This window comes from Antennarius striatus, chromosome 3 (genome assembly GCF_040054535.1).
Source record: "Antennarius striatus isolate MH-2024 chromosome 3, ASM4005453v1, whole genome shotgun sequence".
Taxonomy (NCBI): domain Eukaryota; kingdom Metazoa; phylum Chordata; class Actinopteri; order Lophiiformes; family Antennariidae; genus Antennarius; species Antennarius striatus.
In genome coordinates, this window is record NC_090778.1 from 22446850 (window position 1) to 22465460 (window position 18611).

Here is an 18611-nt window from a genome sequence, read left to right on the forward strand (position 1 = left end):
TGTACGGTGAGTCTTGCTAAACACAGTTGTATATGTATGGTTGTTCATGAAGCACAGTCACAACACTGACACTGGCGAGTGAACAAAGTATTTCGAAAGTTCTACAAAACATCCATCTAATCTCTGTGCTGTACTCTTTCAGTACCCCGTTACACAGGTGGATATATCAAACATACCCCTGATTTCTTAAGACAAATAATCCCTGCGTCTGGTCTGCCAGGGTGTGTTCCGCCCCAAAACAAAACAAACCCAACGATCCATATATATTCTTTCATAATTATAATAAAATGTTATATCATCGTAAAACACTCACAACAACCAACGGGTGAAATAAGTCTTTTTATTTTAAGCACCAGATGACAAGCTGACTTCCTGAGAGACCGCACACCGTCCCGATATAGACCCAGTCCGTGGCAGCTGCCACTGGGAACGCTCTGCCGTAGTCTCGCCTCTGATAGATCGATAGTAAACCAACAAACGGGCTCACGCTACTGCGCTGATCAGCTGCGAAGTCGACTCCCAGGAAAACGGCACAATTATTTTAATCCACGCGTGGTGATGTTATAATGGTTTCAAAGCAAACACTTGCCGACCCGAGAAGGCTAGCAACAGTTGAGTTGAGCAGTGCTCTGTCGGTAGGGTTATTTTTAATTAGCTAGGTTGTAGCTAACGCGGAAGGCATCTTTCACAGAGTCATCAATGGTAGCGGAATCAACAGTCCGCTGGTTTTACACGGATTTCCTCCTGGGTGAAGGATGTCTAAACGCCTGCGAAACACGGAACTCTGCGCTGACTGTTGTGTTCCAGGTAAGCAAATTAGCCTTTAGCCACTATTTATCCACTGATAATCCGAGCCGGGATAAGCAGATCTGGCCCATGCTGCTTGCTTTTTGTGTTTATTCAGGAGTTGGTCACTAGTTCTTAGTTGACTAGTGAAGCGGGTTATAGTTACCTGCTATAAATAAGCAGAGAGGGGATTATAAAGCTGTCAAAGCCAGACGTTTCTGATCAATTTGAACGGTGATCGTCCATTATTATCACGTGGAAGTTGTTCTAAGTAGAACGAGGATATCTTCCATCACTTGCAAAAAAAAAAACAACAACAATGAAAAACTAGTGGATATAGCATGTGATCTGAGAATAAACTACCTGTGTAGATGAGAAGAGACAGAGTGAAAGAACTCTCAATGTGTAAATCTAAATTTGACTGAAAAACACTTCTTCACCCCCTTTTTTTTTGGGACATCAGAGCACTATAATCAGTTTTCAACAAAGATTTGCTTATTTTAAATACGAGCCAGGTGAACAGTGGAATTTAAGCCTTTTCATTGTCAAACAAGTGAACTAGATGATTCCACTGTGCAAGCTGTACTCCAGCCCCGTTGATAGAGATGTGACGTGATGTCTTTCTGCAGAAACAGGAAGTAAAACAGGATGCTGAATGATTTGACCACATGTGTTCAACGCAGAAGAGGTTTTTTGTCTGTTGTAGCACCACAATATACTTACTGTACATGTGATCTACTGTAAAATAGAATGTGATTTCCCCTCCCCTCAGTATTAAACGTATAAAAACCTATTGCACTGCTAACTTGTTCAATATCCACAATAAAATCAAAATGCACACAAACAAGTATAGTATCAACCGCACTATAAGGCGCACCTAGAAGCCTTTGATTTTCTCAAAAACCCACTGCGCGCCTTATAATCCAGTGCGCTTATATATGAAATAAGTTTTGAAATAGGCCATTCATTAAAGGTGCGCCTTATAGTGCGAAAACTACTGCATGTCGAATGAATACTTAGTTTCTAGGGTCTTGTTCCTCACGATGTTGTTCCGATCTGCTCTTCGCAGCAGCTGGCCTGGATTGCCCTTCTATACAACTGTTGCCAGTTGTTGGAATATTTTTAAGATATGGTATTAAATTTAGCAGTGCTTTTTGAGGAGGAGAGTCGTGTCAGCACCATCTCTCAGGTCTGGGTAGAGGAGAGTAAATCAGGAGCAGACGCTTAAAACTACAAACCAGGTGCCAGAATCTGACCAGCGACCCCCGCAGCTGTTCCTCCCACACCTCAGCTGTGGCCAAGACAGTCGCCGCCGTCTGTCCCGTCGTGGAGAGAGACACCCGATCTGCGTATCGTATGAATCTGCAGGAGTTTTGATCTTCAGATGTTCCCCTTTTAGACAAGTTTGGGTATAAAAAGCTGACAGCTCTATGTTTTGAAATTGAAGGATGCAAAATAGTTGGAGGTTAAGTCAACATTTATTTTGGTCACGGTGTACAGTATACCAGTGTAAGGTTATTCCGTCTCAGTAACTAACACCCGGCGTTTGTGAACATGCAGCGCTGAAGTATTTCATCGTGTTTGTCATTTTCGTCTGTGTTTTGAAAGAGGAAGCTGCGGTTCTCATGAACAATAAGGCCGACGTGCTTTCATCGTGTAACTGCTAGTTTTCACTTCCTTTTTAAACAATGCAAGGCTTCACCTGAATCTGGTATCAAGTGCGCAAGTGGCTCCCCCAGCTACTGCCCACTGGGGTTTGGAGGCCTTCCTTCATTCATTCATTCATAAAAATGCAAAAATAGCCTGGTTACTGATTGGTGTTTTTCACAGGCTTCGGCTGCTGAAACAATACTTGTCATTAGGATTTATTAAATGTTGTTGTGGGATTTTTTTCTCGGAATTTTTGACTTGAAGAAATGAGTGTGACGATTTAGTCCCTTCAACATCAGTCTGGCCCCTTTTCATCATTTTACTTTAGTAACAAGCTATTCATCCTGTTCATTAATGGCTGGTTTAACTCTTATTGAAATATTACCTCCTCTGTAAATGTTGTTTGTAAGTGGATGTGATTAATACATTAGGAATCTACAAGGGTCCTGATTTTCCTTTTTCTGGTGTTGTCTTTCCTCCCAGAGCCCCGTTGGGCCTCGGTGAACAGGGGCGTGTTGATTTGTGACGAGTGCTGCAGCGTTCACCGGAGTCTGGGCAGACACAGCTCACAAGTCCGACACCTGACGCATACACCATGGCCCCCCACTCAGCTACAGGTGACGACCCCACTCAGGGAGATACTGTGTTTATACAGTATACTAGTACTCATGAGGTTTTATCTTGTTTTTTAGCTCTCAGATATTGAATCATCAATCTGCAAATGCCCTGAAAACACATTATTTTTACTCGCAGTCTGATTTATTGTACAGTTCTTATAAATCCAAGCCTTTAACTTTGCACAAGATATAGATGGTTGAACATCAGAACTTTAGTTGTCATTGATTTTTTCTAAATATAGATAGTACCATTTTAGGAAGGAGCATTCATTTAACATTTAAATGGACACAATTACATGTTTATATCTTTTTTTCACCCTAGATGGTTCAGACATTATACAGCAATGGTGCAAATTCCATATGGGAGCACTCTCTTCTGGACCCGGCCTCTGTGATGAGTGGCAAGCGCAAGGCCAACCCGCAGGACAAACTGCAGTAAGTCACTGTAACAAACACAGGAAGTAGTTTTTTATCTTCAGTTGATGTTAATGTGATAAGAGCTTTTATCCTTGAACTTCCATAAGCCGTCATGAGTTATTGATTGTATTTTTGTGTTATGTTGTCACAACAGCCCAAACAAATCAGAATTTATAAAAGCCAAGTATCAAATGCTGGCGTTCGTTCATCGCATGCCTTGTCGAGAGGACGACAGCTCGACGGCCAAGGATCTGAGCAAGGTGGGGAAAAGACAAAAGCATTACCTTATTACAAAGCTCCTTATTAAGCTTCATGCAGTCATTATAATTATTATTATTTTTATTCCAGCAACTTCATTCAAGCGTACGCACCGGGAACCTGGAGACTTGCTTGCGATTGCTATCCCTGGGAGCACAAGCTAATTTCTTTCACCCCGTAAGATTTACATGCTGCTTTCTTCTTTGCATTTCATGTCGGGTTGTTTTGTGTAAAAATCTGTTAATCGTGTTACTCAACCTCTCCTCTAGGAAAAAGGCAACACTCCCTTGCATGTTGCTGCAAAGGCAGGACAAGTATCTCAGGCTGAATTGTTAACTGTTTACGGGGCTGATCCTGGATCCCCTGATAGCAACGGGAAAACTCCCATTGACTATGCGAGGTTAGATTTATCGTCGTCATAAACAGTTTACTCACAGAGTCACATTTTTCAGAATCACATACTGTTTTTTTTTTTTAACGTGTCTTTGCAGGGAAGCTGGCCACCATGATCTGGCAGACAGACTGGTGGAGGTTCAGTTTGAACTAACTGATCGACTGGCTTTTTATTTGTGCGGGAGAAGACCAGGTAGGGCAGCAAGAGAGATGTATTGATGTCACACATGCACATCTAGTCATCTGATACCTGATTTTATATTTCTCTCCCAGATGTACTCACAGTAATTTGCATTTTGTATTCATGAAAAAAAGTGTTTTCATCTCCCAAAAGTAACAATGATGTCGTCGACAGTCATCCAGAACGTTTTCCTTCTTTTCAGATCATAAAAATGGCCAGCACTTCATCGTTCCGCAGATGGCTGACAGGTAGGAAACACGAGCTCTCAGTCGACGTGATGCAGTCCCGCTTGAAGCGATCGGTCTTTAAATGTATGTGTGCCTGAATGAAGGGTTTGTGAGGCCTGTTGAACCTCTGACATCACTGCAGCATCTGTTATTTGTGTTGGAGGGAAAATGGAGATTGGAGATTCAGTGATAGCAGAGTAAATGTTTCATGGACCTCAGAAAAATAACTGTACTTTTTCACTTTCTTGCACTCTTTTGGTGGATAAGGAACATGTAAGTATGTCTGAAATGTGCATCTAGCCACTCGTCAGCAAATTCTTACACAAGTTTTGTCTGCTTGTAGCAGTTTAGATTTATCAGAACTGGCTAAGGCAGCAAAGAAGAAACTGCAGTCTGTGAGTATATTTAGTGAATTTTTAAAATCTCTACACTGACGCTTCTGCTTTCTGTTTTACTCAACCGTCTCTTCCTTATTGTTTTGCAGCTCAGTAATCATTTATTCGAAGAGCTGGCCATGGATGTCTATGATGAGGTGGACAGACGAGAGACTGATGCAGGTAGAGAATAGCCTGTAGGTGTGTCCGATGCTATCAAACCCCCACTGGGGTCGCAGCTGGACACTGAGAACAAACTGATTCTAATAATTTTTTTTGTAGTGTGGTTGGCCACACAGAATCACAGCACCCTGGTGACGGAGACGACTGTGGTTCCTTTCCTTCCTGTGAATCCAGAGTATTCATCGACGCGCAACCAGGTGAGTCGGCTGTTGAGTCAACATCCTCCATCCAAAACACTTCTGTACGTATTTACTTTTTTGTTTGACTGCTGCTGATTTAACTTTAATTTTTCCTGCTTAGGGACGGCAGAAGCTCGCCAGATTTAATGCTCACGAATTTGCAACTCTTGTGATCGACATATTAAGTGATGCTAAGCGCAGACAACAAGGGAGTTCAGTAACCAGCCCTAAAGGTCAGCGTCTTATAATTGATATATATGATATGTAGTAAAAAGCACGCATTAACTTTTCTGCACTCCGCCTCCAGATAATGTTGAATTCATCCTGAAAAGCGGGGCTAGCAGGCAGATCAGCGACAGCCAGGACAACGACCAGCCCGACTACGACAGCGTGGCGTCCGATGAGGATACGGATCAAGAGCTGCCCTCCAGCAAAGGAGACCGGACCAAGGTATGTGATCATCACTTTCACAAACAAGACCTTCTACAGACACAGTCCCTCCAGGCGCTTTTACGCTTCTTACCCCTCTCTCTCTCTCTCTCTCTCTCTCTCTCTGACAGAGCCTGGACTCCGACCTCTCCGACGGCCCGATCACTATGCAAGAATACATGGATGTGAAAAACGCGCTCTCTGTCTCCGAAGCCAAGATCCAGCATCTAATGAAAGCCAACAGCAACCTGAGCGACGAGCTGAGGCTGATGCAGAAAAAGGTATCCACCGTGCTGAACCAGTAAGGTCACTAACACCAAAGGGGGGGGCTGGACTGAGGGGCATGCAGGTAGGGGGGGGCAGTAGTGCGATCGTTCTGTGATGTGGAGACCGAGGCGTGATGAGAGAAGAGCAACCTGAGTCCTGCTGGTCCGGTTCCCGAGCTCCAACGTGAACTGGAGATTTTACTGTTTTTGGTTTGACTTGTGGAATCGAGACGATCGCATCCTTACTTCACAAATAGTATTCGGTCCCTCTTTTTGTGATAGAGGTAAAACACCTCTCTCTAATGTTACTAACAAGCATGTTTTGAGAAAAAAAAGCATGAAGCCATTGACATTTCTAATACATTTATGACACACTGACTAACTGGAATTGTATGTGTGCCTCGCTTCATCGTAATTGTTTTTACTGCATACAATGTTTTTATTTATTGTTTGTGTTACTTACATTTAATAGAGACTCCATAGAAAGCAGCCAATGCAAACCTAGAGTACTGTTACTGTGTGACTAAACTGCTCATGTATAGAGACTGTTAACTTTTAAATGTGTGTAACATTGTTCGTACCAAACTAGAAGACGGTTCGAGTTTTCTATGCATGTTGAAACTTTTTTTTTTTTTTTTTTGATAGTCGTTTGGAAAGAACATGTAGACCATCTGATTCTGTTGCTTGTGTTTGTTTTTTAGGTTGCATATAAGAGGTTATTGTGACCCTCCCCTGCAGCAGACGTACCAACAGTGTGGTCCTCTGCTGCTCTGGATGGTTTGATTTTGTTTTTGAAAAAAAGTGGGACGTGTGGCTTATGATTGCATATTAGAACAGGAACACTGAATCGTTATTAGGTTACAAAACATCGCCAGTTAACATCGCTTAGTCACTAAAACATTCTTTTCTGTTTGTGAACATTTACTTTTCATCAATACGAGAAGTTTCTTTAATCCTTTAATACCTTTGACAAAATCATATTGATTTTTTTTCCATTCCAAGACGACTCTTCTGATAATTGTTGAGTCTGTCTGTCTGTGCTGTGGTTATATTTCCACTCAAACTGCACCTGTGTTGCTTGCCTCTGCAAAAGACTTTTGCTTGCTTATTACTTGCTTTGCATTTTCAGAAAAAGACAAAGAAAATCCCTCCTGAAGCCAAATTTAGGGTTGTTTTTTTTAAGTAATAATTAAAAGAATGCAAGATTGTATTTATGTTACGCAAAATACCCCCAGGAAATTTAATGTCAGGATATTGATTGCAAATTCTACATCAGGAGAGTAACTTTTTTTTTAAATTAACAAAATGATGCCCTGACTGATGGGTTTCATATCTGCTAAATGAAACTTTTGTAGTCGTAGTTTGACATGCATATTTAGAGGAACAATGGGATGGAGGCTGATGTGCTGTGAAAATGAAGTAGATCAGAAACAAAGCTTGCTTTGCTGAGAGCTCCTCTTAGTGTGTCGCTGACATCTCTTCCAGCTGCAAACTCTGCAAAGCGAGAACGTCTCTCTCAGGCGGCAGGTCCCAACCCATATCTATCAGATCCCCAGCGGCTCTGACTACCCCGACCCCTCCAGCCCCTCAGCCCTGAAACGCCGGCAGTCTGCGCGGGCCAGTCGGCCCATGTCTATGTATGAGACTGGCTCCGGCCTGAAGCCCTATCTCCCTAAAGGTGAACCTCCCTACCCAGAGGAAGGTATCCCCACCCTGCAACCCTTCCCACCTCATGTAAGTAAGACCCGTTCCCTGCTCTCCTTTGCTCGTTCCTCTCCACTGCCTCGTTTCCATGACTTCCCTTCATGCCTTCACCTGTCTCTGTATTTTTCTCTCTGACTTTTTTTTTTTTTTTTTTTAAGTATTTTTTCTTCCCCACTTGCCGCTGGGTATTACTGAGCAACATCTAGGAATGTCATCATCAAGCCATCCACATCTCACCTCATCCAGATGTGTTCTTAAAGCCATTACCCACATTTACCTGTTGTTCACTGAGGTGCTGCTGTTTGTCAGTCAAAAAAACAAAAAAAAATCAAGTTGTAGCCTGGAGATGTTGTTGATCTGAAATGCTCTAAAGGTTTTTGTAATTTGTTTTGTGTTGATGACGTATTAAAACTACCATACAAATAATCTGTGTTTTTGTAATGCATGATAACTTCACAAACTCACTCTCTTTTCGTCTGTTTCATCTCCTTCTCTGATTCCATGAAGAGATTTGAGCCGGTGATTCATCGTTTTCTGGTACTTTTCTCTCGATGGATTAATCCTCGGCTCTCTGGTCGTTTTCTTTTCCTGGACGCCGAGCTTAGAAAGGAAATGGTTGTGAGCTCAGGGAATAAATGTAGGAGGATGATCAAACGATGAAGCTCTTTTAATCTGGCTGTGTAAAGCTGCTTTATATCACGCCAAAACCTGTCATATGCTGGAATTTGTGATGCTCATGCTCATTGCACAACTCCATTCTCAAGACACTGTCCAGTATCGCAATAAGCCACAGGCGTCTTGGAGAGCCTGACGGAACATTTAGTTTCAGTTTGTGTAAACACTTATCGCTTCATTTAGGGAATCTATGTCCTTTAAAAAAATGTGTTTTGAACCCTGTCTTTAGACGGAAAAGGGCGCTTTTGTGACCACCTCTTCATCCCTCCCCTCATTTCCATCCACGCTGTCTTGGTTGAAGGATGAAAGCTGTCAAAAGGTTAAGTACATCCTCATTCGGCCCAGATCTTCTGGGACGCAGCGAATCCACTCGAGTCCTCACAGTTTCTACTTCCTCCCACTCATTTAATTGCCTCTGTCCGCTTGTATGTTGCTCCTCCTCTGCATGAGCCTCTCCTGAATCAGCTGCTCTCGCGGTCAGAAACGTCGTCGTCAACGTGCAGCTGAACAAGAGGACTTTTGTGAAGCGGTGAATGCTGATGAGAAAATTGCACCTGCGTTGCAGCACTTGTTCATTTGAATGCCTTCGATCTTAGAACCAGAAACCTGTGCTGCCGAGAGCGTGTTAAAAGTTTGATTGTACAAAATGGTTTTTTTTGTTTTTTTTAATGAAATTATGAGAAAAAAAATGAATGAAGCGGGGTAATGTATGGATTAACTTGTTCGTTAAAGACCTTTTAATTCTAAGCACCTACAGGATCACAAGACTATTCACCCTATTTTTAAGGAACGGTTGATTTGTTTTGCACTGTTTTCCAACAGCATGCTCTCACTTCTCTAACATGCAAATAACTTCTGGTAAGGCAAGAGAAAGTTTCATCTTGACGTCGAAACCACATTTCTCTATGGGAGCACAAGAGGGAAGATTTTGTTGGAGGTGAAACAAACTTGTTTGCTTCCTTTTCTTGTTTCTAAAGGCAGTTAAGTTAAATCCTTGAACATCCCAGATCGCAGTTGGATGCGAGAACAAGACGATCCTGCTTCACGTGACACACCCAACTGAAGCTGGGCCTTCCCTCCTTAGCCAATGACACTCTGGCATCTACTTCTGTTTAGTTTGAACAGAGTCAATCCTCTCTGTCGTGATATTTATCTCTCCATATGCAAATGAAGACATTGCCACACATTATAGGGATCGTAGCAGTTTTAATGATCCGTGGAGATCAGATCAGTTTTAAGACTGCCAGCATTACTGGTGTATGTCTGCTGAATAATCTGTTCTACTAATCCTGTCCTGATGCTTAATGTGATTAATACGTGTTCTTGCTTCACAGTAGGGGTGTCGCAGTATTGGCATTGATTTGTTGTTTAAAAAAAAATGCAGCAAATAACTAGACACATTATATTATTGTGTAAATAATGCCGTCCAGATGTTCGGCCGTTTCAAACTTGCTTCATCTTGTTGACGTTGCATTTTTTTATCGAGGGTAATTGTTCTCTTTTGGATATTTTTCCACTTTTGGTTTTATGCTGGCCCAAACACAAACGTTAAAGATGAGTTGGACGTATTAATTTTGAAATTCTGGATCTCCATCACAATCACACCTCCATTGTGACTTTTTTTTTTTTTTTTGGCCTTGACAAGTGATTTCTGATTTTGCGACAGCTCTGCTTTAACAGCTTTCCTGGCTCGTTTGATTCAGAGATACAGTACATGTTAACCCTTTCACCTACTTGTATTTTAATCTGGGGGAAAAAATAAGAAGAACTTTTACGATATATGTTTGTTATTTTCTGTTGGATGTAATGTCGCATTGGAATCCCATCGCAGCTGGTTCTGGTTCTGGTTCAGATAGCCTGATGTGAAATGTTTAGCATGAGACATCTTTTTTTTTTTTTTTTGCCGTCTCCTTCCCTCCCTTCTAGGCCTCGAAGATGGAGAAGCAAAGCAGCATGCCGGAAAGCGACTATGACAACACATTCAATGACTCTGATATGGATGATTCAGGGTAAGAGCCAAGCAACCCACAATGAGGCAGCAAAAAATTGTGAAATAATGCGCTGTGTTGTATTTGGAGTGAAAACAAGCGGGGGTGTTGGCAGTGAGCCTGATGTCTTCTGAATTCCCCTCCTCAGTTTATGCAGGAGAGGGAGGCTGAGGAGCAGCGGCTGGCTGGGAGAAAGCAGCTCCATCCCTGAGCTGGAGGATCTGGAGACGGAGGCAGACCCAACGCTCCCCAGCACGGAAGACGTCATCCGCAAAACCGAACAGATCACCAAGAACATCCAGGAGCTGTTGAGAGCTGCACAGGAGAATAAACATGACAGGTCAGAATCAGGAAAGGGTCGGCGTCAGTTTATCATCTGTTTGGCTTCTTTTTCATCTCCTCAATTTCAAACCCTGAGTTTCTTTTACCTTCATCAGGACTGTGTTAAGTTGTTTTCCCATATTCTATCATTTCCCTCTCCTCATTCTTCACTCTGCTCCACTTTTATCACGACTGGCCCCCATCCCTCACCCCTGTCAGCAGACCGTATGAGCGGGAAGGCGTTCGCCGGCTCAGGCACAGCCTGGGATGCTTCAGCACTCTGGTGCCCTGGGCCGAGAAGCCTCCTCCTCCCCTCCAGCCGCTCGGCCTCCGGTCCCCCGATCCCACCTCCTGGTACTCTGGCCTCTGTCCCTGCCTCCCAGGCATACTTTTATTTCTTCTGACTCACCCTCTCTCCCCTGCCTCACCCGCTGACAAGCAATCGTCTCTGACGCTCTGGTGAATGTGTTCAGTTTAGATCTTGTGGTGCTTTAGCTTTAGCGTTAGCTGGACATCTATGCAGTGTGTTGCTTTCCAGATATTGGGGACTGTATTTGATGTAACACACTTCTCAGGTTGATGTTGTTTTTGCAGTGTTTGCTACATGAAAAGTGGATAAATCGAACTTACAATGCTAAAAAATGTCTGTTAATTAGCATGTTGTTGTTGTTAACCTTAAAATGAGGATTGTGCATGGTATGTATGATATAATTCTTGCATTGTGATTTTTTTAATAAGGTTATGAGTATATCACCAGTGTCTCCTCTCCTCACAGCTTTATACCCTGCTCAGAAAGAATACATGTGGCTGTGACAGAAATGGCCGCCCTCTTTCCCAAGGTATGAACTAGGTTTAGAAGTCATTTTTCAGGACAGACGGAAGAGACAGAATTATATATTTTTATATAAAATATTGAAATCACAAATGCATAAATGTTTTCAGTCATGTCAGTTTGTGATGTAAAATTTTCTTGGTTTCTTGTATGATAACAGTAGATGAGGGGATTGTTGTTCTAAACAGTCTGCAGTAAACATTCTCTTTTTGCACGCATCTGTTCATCACTTTCCATGAATGGGGTTGTAAATAATGTCATCTTTTCTGTTTAGAAGCCACGTTCAGACACCGTGAGAGGCTCCCTCCGCTTGTTGACCTCCAGCGCGTACCGGCTTCAGAGCGAGTGCAGGAAAGCGGTGCCTTCGGAGGGCTGCCCAGGACCAGACATGCAGCTGGTCACACAGCAGGTCATCCAGTGCGCTTATGACATCGCCAAGGCAGCCAAGCAGCTTGTGACCATCACCACTAAGGAAAATACCAACTAATAGCACCTACAGGGCTACAAAGCCTTCAGCATCTCAGTTGTGTTCATATAAATACCGTATTTTTAAGTATTTAGATTTTTTTTTTTTGGGAATTTGTGATATATGCATGTACTGTTTTTTTATTTATGAATAATTATCGGCCATAACTCTGGACAAAATCTGAGGGAAGAAGTCAGAAACATGTCTAAGGGATAACCAGGTATTGGAACAGCACAGTTTCTCATGGGGTTAAATGATAGCAACAAACATTGCAGCACCTAGCTGGACAGGGAACTGTAATGGTTTTTAAAATTACTCTGATAGTTGTAGTACAACAAGCTCCACATGTACTTTTATTGAGACATAGAATTAAGCACAGTTCAGAAAATCCACGTCATTATCAGTCCAAAGAACTTAGGTGCTGAGAAGCCATAGAGCAGTCATGAACTGAACGCCATTGCTAACGTTGTAGCTAAAGAGCTTCCTGTCACGAATTACACTGTGCAAACATCATCACACTGTCGTTTCTAATCTCTTAGAATTACAAATATATACATTAAAAGTCCATAAAATTTAGATTTATGCACATTTTGTAGCTTTGCAACTCTTATTTTTCCACTACATTCTATGTGGTTTCTCCCCCCAGTCTGCGGTGCGCTGACTGCAGAGATTTGTTTGCCCGTTTGTCGAGTCTGTGAATGCTAACACTTGTTCAGGGGCTAAATTTTGTTTATCACCAGCGCTAAGATGTTAAGTTGAAAGATTTAGTGTGCATCTAATAAACTCCGCATGACTCTCTATTCTGCGGTCTCGTGTGCCATTGCAAGTGTTGATGTTACTCTGAGCTGATAGCCATATTGTCTGTATGTCCCTCTTATGTGCTCTGTTCTGTTGCTGCTAGTCGTATATTTGATGTGCAACATATGGGATAGAACTCTAGACATCTCCTGTGTAATTGTGCAACCCAACGTTCATCCTCAACAAGTGTTTTCAGAGATCAGTGTCATTTTTGAAATCTGACTAAGCTATTGTCCCTCTCTGTGCTTTCAGCCGAGTGCAGGGATGTATCATGTGATGCAGCTGCAAAGTTGCGCTTTGGAAAAATAATTATTTTCTAAATAAACCTAATTTATAACTAACATGTCTTTTACTCACCTAATTTACATTTTTCACTGACTTAAATACAGGATTTATTCATTATCTTTATTGAAAATCGTACAGGATTTTAAAAAAGTACAAAAGTGCAAAATTACATCAATTCTTTTATACATATAAAAACAGCAATTAAATTATAACATGAATATGACCTCAGAACTTACAGAAATGCTTGTTTATAAAATGCATTGGGTTTTTTTTACAAATCAGTCTTTATATAATACCCACATGTCCTCATGTTGACAAACAGTTATTGGATGACAACAGCTTATCTCCATCAGTTTCAAACATGAAATATGGAACAAAACTCAGTCGTTAACCAGGGTACAACTTCATTAGAAATGTACTGACCTATTTGTGTCTTCCAAAATATATACAAAATTCTCTTGTGAGTCACTTCACTGCAGCTAAGCAGGAAGTCTATAAAAAGGAATACTAAATCGGACCATGACCAGTATGGACTGCAACAACAGCTACAATGATCACGGACTGTTTAAAGTAACTTATGGCTGTGCCAACCTTTTAAAACCACTTGGAAAAAATCAGATTCAAGTAGAAAAATAATCATCTGGAGTGTATTCTGTCTGCATACTTGCAGGTCGCTCACATCCAGGCTGATCGAGGTCTGCTGCAAATCTGTAACCGAGAGTTTCAAATATATTTAGATTAAAATCCAAGCCAGAACCTAAAAGTGAACGCTTGAGTTCATGCGTTCTCATAGCTCGACTTTTATCCGTTACCTTTTCCTGGTACCCTTTCTTTGCCATCCTCTGCATCTCCAGCCTCAGCTCCTCCTCCTGGATTTGAAGAGCCTCCTTGTCCTCCTCCTCCTCCTGCTCAATCCTACACCGCTCCGCCTTCTGCTCTTCATGCTTCTGATTCATCTACAAATTTGATACAGAAATTTTAGATATGCAATGTACATTTATCGTGTAGTCATATTTAGAGACTGGGTTTCTTTAAGGTGACACTGACACGTGGAGAAACAGTATCAAGAAAACACAAACACTGCACTGAGCTAACCTGAGCCGTAATCTCTTGCAGCCGTGCGGTTCTACGACCCTCTTCTTGCTCCCTTTCCCGGCGTCTCATCTCTTGCTCCTCCTCCATCTCCTGTATCAGCTCCTCTCTTCTCCTCAGGGACTCCTCTTGAGCCTTGCAGTTTTTCTGCATCTTTAGCTCCAGCTGCTGCTGTCTCTCTTCAAGCACCTTTCAGCAAAAAAAAAGAAGAGGTGAGACTGTTTAGTAGTCACAAACTTTGACTTCAGTGCAAATATTTATTTTGATTTGAAATCACGTCACCTCTCGCATGAGCCGTTCTCTTTTTCTTCTCTCCTTCTCCCATTGCTCTTCTTGTTTCTCCAACACATGTTGAGCTTCATGTCTTAAATGCACATGGTATACCGTTTTGTTTTTGAGGATAAGCAGAGGTCCCTGAATGTAGAGTCGGAGTTGCTCACCTGTATATCATGTCAAACTCAGCCTCTCTCTCCTGCTCCAGCTGAAGCTGCTCTTCAATCACAAGTTTCATCCAAGCAGCATCGGCGACAGCTCTTTCTCTCTGTGCAGTTTCCCACCTCTTATCCTCCTCTTCACTTTCCTGCAAGGTTGCTAGGATTTTACGGTCGGCCTCCTAATCAGCATGGAGGGATTTAAGGATAGGTGTCAAAGCAAGGCTGGTTGCATTACATGTAGAAACATATAATGTATCAAGGGTCCAGTGCACCCACCAGTTCCTCCTGCACCTGCTGAGCTCGCCGCTTCAGCTGAGCACGATATTGCCGGATCAAGAAACGCCTGATGGAATACAAATCCAATCAACCTGAAGCCTCATCAGAGTCCACTATCATTTCAGTTGTGGTTATCTGCAGAAAGAGCATCCATTACCCTATCTCAGATTTCTTCCTCTTGTCCTCCACGGCTTTCCTTTCCTCCTCCATTTTCTCCAGTTCCCATTGTTTGACCAGCAGAGCATCTTGCTCCTTCTTTAGGCGAGTTGCCTTAGAGAAGAAAAATGCTTAAAACACACATTAGCAATATTATTTCTCATGTCTTTGTCCAGGTTCTTAGTACCTCCTCTTCCCTCAGCTTCAATTCTTCTATCTGTTTACAAAGATCTTCTGCCCTCTTGTGCTCCTCCACCTTTTTCTTCTCTTCTGCTTCCTTCATTCTCTCAAGAGCCTCTTTTCGAGTCCTTTCAAACTCATTTTCAAAGCGTTTCTTCTCCTCCTTTTCTGCCACTTCTTGCTGTATGTTTGGAGAGATGGATCACTCACAGTTAGCATCTAAATGTTCTCAAATAAATACAGTCGAAGGGATTTAGCCGAGATGTCAGATTTGATATTGTGCTAATAGAAGACACATTTCAACAAAGACAAAGTTAAAGGACTTTTACATTCAATGTGTCATGACTGCTTTGATGGAGGAGGTACTTAAAAGCTATGAGGCAGTTTCTCTACAATGTGGATTAAGAGGTTCAGACTACTTATCCATACATAGTTAATACATAGTTAATAGAAGACTTGAATGACAGTTGAATCTGATGGCTGTAATGAATGTCTGACCTGTTTCCTTTCAAACACCTGCTCCTGCCATTTGTTGACAACATAATCTTTATGTAAATTAGATGTGGCCTGTGGACAGAAGTGACACACACAGGACAGACATAAGGATAAACTCGACCCTAGCAGAACGGACATTTACTAAACTTGGCTCAGGTTAAGGAAAAAGGCACAGAATAATCATGTCACAAGTATTAGCTCGAGATCAAGTGGATGTCTTGACAAAAGCGTCAGGTCTCTCTCGCCTTGTACAATCATTTTGAAGCACAAGATTGTCACAAGATTCCTGGAGCCCATTTATCGTGTCATCAACAGTAGAGATTTGCGGGTAAAAAGTGTGGAAATCTGCCACATTTGCAGAAATAGTTCAAACTGATCTACCTCTCGCAGGTTTGGGTTGTTTTTCTTCCAGTGTTCTCTCAGCAGCTCCTGTGCGAGCTGTGTACAAAAAAGGAAAACAGAAGTGTATTACAAAGACAGTAGAGTATATATTCACCACTAACCAAGGAGAAAGAACCCAACCTTCTTCTTTCTTTGTTCTCTCGCTGTGCGGAGCTCTTCCGTTTTTTGCACCAGCTGACCTGCCAGTGTGCTCCTGTCAGGAACCAATTCCCTGAGCTCCAGCTCCAGCTGGTCCCGCTCCTCTTGAAGCATGGCCCTGAGCCGATTCCTGCGCTGCTCCAGCCTGGCCTCCTTTCCCTCTTTCTCCCTCTGTTTATCATATGCTGACATACTGAACACAAACAAAAAGGGAAACCGTTGGTGAAACCAATCAAAATACAAACTGGAGACAAAATATTACCATATTTAAATGTGCTGCATGGCTTTGTGTGTGACTGCATCTGTTTAAACTGTGGACCAGTTTGTCCAACAGAGACCTTACATGTGAGACTTTCCATTCTAACCCTCTATTTTCTCTCTGATAGAAGAAAAAATAAAATATACAATAGCAGCTGCAGAGTAATTTTGGGTGGATTGCTTTGTCACCCTCCTGTGGTAATCGGATCAGCCCACGTGGAGGTGACGTTACCTCCGCTGGTAGCTGTGAGGGGAGCTCCACGCAGCCTGTCTCTCTCCACGGACGCTCTGCTCCCGGAAGTACTGAGTGTTCATCTCCCACTGCTGGCGCCAACGAGCCTCCCGCTCCCGCTGACGGGCCAGCTGTGTGGCCATCGACCGGGACCGACTGGGCAAACGGGACGACAGGGTCGGTAGAGCCATAGACCTGTACCCTGATTAAAATACAGCATAAACAGTGGTTACCGCCAGCTAGTTATAGCTAACGTAGCTCACTGCAGGAACAACTTAACCCTGGTTATAACCAATAAACGCTTTAGAGTTTACCCCACCAGTCATACCACTGATACCAATCAAAGCGAAGTGTTTCCACTCGCCTTTTTTTTTGCTAATTCCATCGAGGTGACTCACCCACAAAGATTAAAATAAAACCAGGAAAGCGCAAACATTAAACCTTAAATACCGTCATAACTCACCTACTCTTTATGTGGCAAAGAGAGATGCTGTCTGTTGAAAATCAGGCCTGAAGTTCACCGAGTGCACCTAGTTACCAATGCACTTCCTAGTTACCCTTACGCTACGGGAAGGAGTAAAGGTCAAAAAGCTGCGTGACGGAAAAAAGCGAAACGCATATTCTCGTAGTAGTAATACTTGTTAGCAAAATTCACGATATGTTAATATATATCTGCATAGATGTCATATCCTTCATTTGACTAACTATGAACTAACTATGTTTTAAACGAACTGGTGTTTCAAAATTACTAGTTTCTGAACTGACGAACTGATGATTAAACCATCAGGTTTTGAACAAATTAGGTCTTAAACTAACTAGGTTTTGAACTAACTCACTTGGTTCTGCACTAACTAGGTTTTAAATGATTTTTTAACATAAACATTGTATTTATATTGATGTTGTTATTTAACAATTATTTATTTTTATTGTTTATGTTTACATTGTGTATTTTACACCCATTCTGCTTTATGTGCTTTGAATTGTCCATTGGGGACTAATAAAGTTTTTTTTAAATTTGAACAGCATTTGTTTATTTAATATAATCTTAATAATCAGACGATCTGATTGACGGTTTGAGACGTCGAACAAAATAAAAATTGATTGATAGAAGTTATTGATAGAAGTTTCTCTGAAAAAATTCCGCGGTTCCTGTCTGGCCCTGAAGACCCGGTGTGGCGGCGCCACGACGCGGACAGTCGCGGCCAAAAGCCTGCTGAGAGGCTGGAGGAGCCGACTAGGAGCCGACTAGGAGCCGACTAGGAGCCGACTAGGAGCCGACTAGGAGCCGACTAGGAGCCAACTAGGAGCCGACTAGGAGCCGACTTCCCCGACTGCAACGGACTTTGATCAATTTTCATTAATCAGATCTTTCAAGTCCAGATGATGCCGATCCCTTCCCCGTCAAGTATTATTTTCCTACTACTATTTATATTTGGTTGTGAATTCCTTTTTGCGTGAATCTCTTTTGGAATTGTTGTGAGTGTGACTATTTTGTCATTTATTTTTTTGTGAGTAAACTTGCTTTTAAAAATCCCAAATTGAGACGTTGCACTAAACTCCATTGGTGTGCAGTGAAGCAGTGATTAAAGGAGGACTGGCATCAGATGATGCTGTTGGGTTACTGACTGGTTCCCTACCAGCAGAATTTGTCGAGCGGGATCCATTAGTAACCAGTCCATCACTGGAGGGACCGTCAACCATTACCTGGGTTCATGGCAGGTGACGCGTGTGCGTGTGTGTGTGTGTGTGTGTGTGTGTGTGTGTGTGCGTGCGTGCGTGTGTGTGTGTGTGTGTGTGTGTGTGTGTGTGTGTGTGTGCGTGTGTGTGTGTGTGTGTGTGTGTGTGTGTGTGTGTACATCTACAGTAGAGGGCTGACAGCCTGTTGCTGTTATTTCTAAGTGTGTGTCTGAAGCAGCAGG

At 42.4% G+C, this 18611-nt stretch overlaps 2 protein-coding genes across 12 annotated transcripts; one reads left to right on the forward strand and one right to left on the reverse strand.

The window, feature by feature from the left end:
• Nucleotides 1–383: 383 nt before the first annotated feature.
• Nucleotides 384–13079, forward strand: git2a (G protein-coupled receptor kinase interacting ArfGAP 2a). Of its 9 annotated transcripts, none has more exons than XM_068309912.1 (21): nt 385–807; nt 2920–3053; nt 3376–3488; nt 3625–3730; nt 3819–3905; nt 3998–4128; nt 4220–4314; nt 4505–4550; nt 4873–4924; nt 5014–5086; nt 5186–5283; nt 5387–5498; nt 5573–5715; nt 5826–5975; nt 7446–7694; nt 8569–8658; nt 10266–10348; nt 10476–10667; nt 10868–11002; nt 11424–11487; nt 11755–13079. In XM_068309912.1, exons 1-21 carry the CDS (start codon nt 756–758, stop codon nt 11965–11967), a joined length of 2418 nt encoding a protein of 805 aa, XP_068166013.1. In that variant the 5' UTR covers nt 385–755; the 3' UTR covers nt 11968–13079. The 9 variants fall into 9 exon arrangements, with proteins under 9 accessions (XP_068166019.1, XP_068166013.1, XP_068166014.1 ...); XM_068309913.1 differs by having other exon boundaries at nt 10871–11002; XM_068309914.1 differs by having other exon boundaries at nt 4876–4924.
• Nucleotides 13080–13170: 91 nt separating this feature from the next.
• tchp (trichoplein, keratin filament binding) lies at nt 13171–17257 on the reverse strand. 3 transcript variants are annotated; one of them, XM_068311242.1, is made up of 13 exons: nt 17156–17257; nt 16693–16894; nt 16185–16395; nt 16044–16100; nt 15666–15734; nt 15175–15348; nt 14989–15101; nt 14832–14898; nt 14562–14734; nt 14404–14485; nt 14125–14310; nt 13842–13985; nt 13171–13737 (listed from the first exon to the last, which is right to left on the reverse strand). In XM_068311242.1, the coding sequence occupies exons 2-13, from the start codon at nt 16881–16883 to the stop codon at nt 13705–13707; spliced, it is 1500 nt and encodes a 499-aa protein (XP_068167343.1). In that variant the 5' UTR covers nt 16884–16894; nt 17156–17257; the 3' UTR covers nt 13171–13704. The 3 variants fall into 3 exon arrangements, with proteins under 3 accessions (XP_068167343.1, XP_068167344.1, XP_068167346.1); XM_068311243.1 differs by having other exon boundaries at nt 17160–17234; XM_068311245.1 differs by lacking the exon at nt 15666–15734.
• Between the last annotated feature and the right edge of the window lie 1354 nt (nt 17258–18611).